Source organism: Elgaria multicarinata, chromosome 11 (assembly GCF_023053635.1).
Source record: "Elgaria multicarinata webbii isolate HBS135686 ecotype San Diego chromosome 11, rElgMul1.1.pri, whole genome shotgun sequence".
Classification (NCBI taxonomy): Eukaryota; Metazoa; Chordata; class Lepidosauria; order Squamata; family Anguidae; genus Elgaria; species Elgaria multicarinata.
In genome coordinates, this window is record NC_086181.1 from 21,090,410 (window position 1) to 21,093,036 (window position 2,627).

Here is a 2,627-nt window from a genome sequence, read left to right on the forward strand (position 1 = left end):
GATATACCAGATCTTAAAAATGCAAATGTTGCTGTTCCCCTGAACTGGGGATCACATCAACAATATACTTACAAGACAGAGGTGAGAAAATAGTATCATAACTATTTGTTTAAAACAACGAGATTTTTTAAAAAACAAATAATCTCAAAGACAGGAGTAAATACAGTGAAGATTTATCTCACACACCTCTAATTTTTTACATTTTTAATATCCTCTGTGTTATCTCTCAGCTTTTTTACCCAACATTCTCTTCAATGCTCCCAACACTTCTTGGTTTCTCAGAGTATAAATTAAAGGATTAAACATGGGTGTCAGCACTCCATAAAATAGAGGAATTAATTTGTCAATGTAACGAGTGTTCTTGTTTTGGGGAAGGGTGTATGCAAATATACCGGTGCCATAGAACATAGTCACCACAACCAGGTGAGACCCACATGTGGAAAATGCCTTCAATCTGCTTCCTTCTGAGTGCATCCTCAGGATTGCTGCAAGAATGCGCATATAGGAAAAAAGGATAAAGCCAAGAGGGAGAACCAGTGTTAACGTACTGGTGAAAAACATGCTTACTTGGCTTGAAGATGTATCACTGCAGATTAGTTTGATGACAGCTTTTAATTCACATGATAAATGATCCACCTCATTGTTTCCACAGAATCTAGCTGGATGAGCAAGGCCGGGCACTACTGTAAGTATAAAGGCTATTGTCCATGTAGCAATGACTAACAGGATGCAAACTGTCCTGTTCATGATGAGAGTGTAGCGGAGTGGGTTGGATATGGCCACGTAACGGTCATAAGCCATGACAGCCAGAAGAAAACACTCAGTTGCTCCAAAGAACATACCACTATAAAGTTGGGTGAAACACAAAGGAAGAGATACAACAGGTCTGTCCACCCGGCAATTAGCTATAGATTGTGGGATCCCAGATGACGTGAAAAAAAAGTCAAGGATGGACAAATTACACAAGAAAAAATACATTGGGTTGTGGAGCCGTGGATCAGATATGATCACAAAGACAATAAGACCATTTCCAACAAGGGTTATTGAATAGGCAATTATCATGATGGCCATTAAACTCATCCTTGCCTTGGGTCTGCCCGACCAGCCTATGAGGATAAATTCAGTCACTTCTGTCTCATTTTCTCCTACGTCCTGCATTGGGAAAGATGTGAACTGGTAGAAAAAAATATAGATTAATGAATGTGAATAATTAAAAAATACATCAGAGTACAACTCAACAAATTCAATTAAAGCTGCTTTTTGTATGCATATCACACAAAGGACAGATGAAATGGCAAAACTCTTCTTGGGTTGCATACTTAGAATCACATGATTGAACACTCTTGTTTAGAAAACTCCCTACTCACCAAAAGCTGGATATTAGAGCATGTTTTCTAACATTTTCAAAATGCCACTGATTCAGTTTCCACTCAATCTCCTGAATTTGTCACATGGTTACCATGTTTTAGGGGAACGAGGCAATGGGGCAATAGAGGTGACAGAAGCAGCATTTCCCCCTTTTAAAAACCCCCCCAAAGTATGAGAAGGCCATTTCAGAACTGTTGCTGGCCAGAGTAGATCCACCTCCTGATGTATACCTCTTACTGATAACTCTGTCCATGTCTACACCACCCATTTGTCCCAGGGTTGTCTCTACACAGGGGATCCTGGGGTCAAGCAGGGACAACTGGAGACATTTCCCTGGAAACTGGGACCACTGGTTTTACATTTTTTTCCACAGTTCTGGGAAACCCCCAAGGACCGTGGGCAGTGTGGTGTCCACTCCCAGCATCATCTCTTCTTCCCTACAAGTAGCAGGGCTCCTCAAACAGGGATGGAGCTCTGCAATGGGGTGAGGGTAGTCACTCCCTGGAATGGCTCTCAGTGGTTTTCACAGTTTTTTAACACCTTATTATTGGTGCAGGATCACGCCCAGAGCAGTTCACAATTGTGCAATGGTCCCAGTCTTTTTTTTTAAAAAAGGGTGCCAGATCACTTGCTTCCATTTAGACCCTGGGGGATGATCACAGAAGTGGAAAAGCTTGTGATCATCTCTCCCCACCTCCAGAATGCCTGCAGGTGTAGACCCTGCTGAATGGGGTATAATTTGGTTCCAAATTGGGCAAAGACAACTTACACAAGTAGAGCTCCACTTCTGGGAGGTGATTCCACTCAACCTTCATGGCTGCCTCCTTCCCCTTCAACATCTGCACAACACATCATGCCCCAGTCAGCCTGGAGCCCTGACTCTCTGCACAGCATCTTTGGGGAGTGGGCTTGGCACTTCTGCTGTGTCTGTGGGTGGAGGAGCAGCGAAGCTCACTTTTTATTAGCATACTTGCACCTACCTAAATCTGGATCCAACCCTCTAGGTTTGATAAGTGCGTCTTCTTTTGAAAACAAGCAAGGGGGGGGTTGTAAGTTAGAAAGAACCCCACTGAGACTTTTTAAAAAATAAATAAATGCCTAAATGATCAATTTAATCATATACCTCCCACATATCACCTAGTTTGGACTTTATTAAGAGAGAAAAGTGGCATTGAAACCACTGTGTTTGTAGGCTTAGAAGACCATCTGAGAGACAACAGTCTGCTGATGGTGATATACAATACCATCCCAGTTTCATC

At 42.3% G+C, this 2,627-nt stretch overlaps 1 protein-coding gene across 1 annotated transcript; it reads right to left on the reverse strand.

Annotated features, from left to right (window-relative positions):
• Window positions 1-219: 219 nt before the first annotated feature.
• Window positions 220-1,158, reverse strand: LOC134405339 (olfactory receptor 13H1-like). Its single transcript, XM_063136584.1, has one exon. It carries the CDS (start codon window positions 1,156-1,158, stop codon window positions 220-222), a length of 939 nt encoding a protein of 312 aa, XP_062992654.1.
• Window positions 1,159-2,627: the final 1,469 nt, after the last annotated feature.

Coding starts and splice junctions, on each gene's coding strand:
- LOC134405339 (XM_063136584.1), bottom strand. CDS start 1,158: ATGCAGGACGTAGGAGAAAATGAGACAGAAGTGACTGAATTTATCCTC.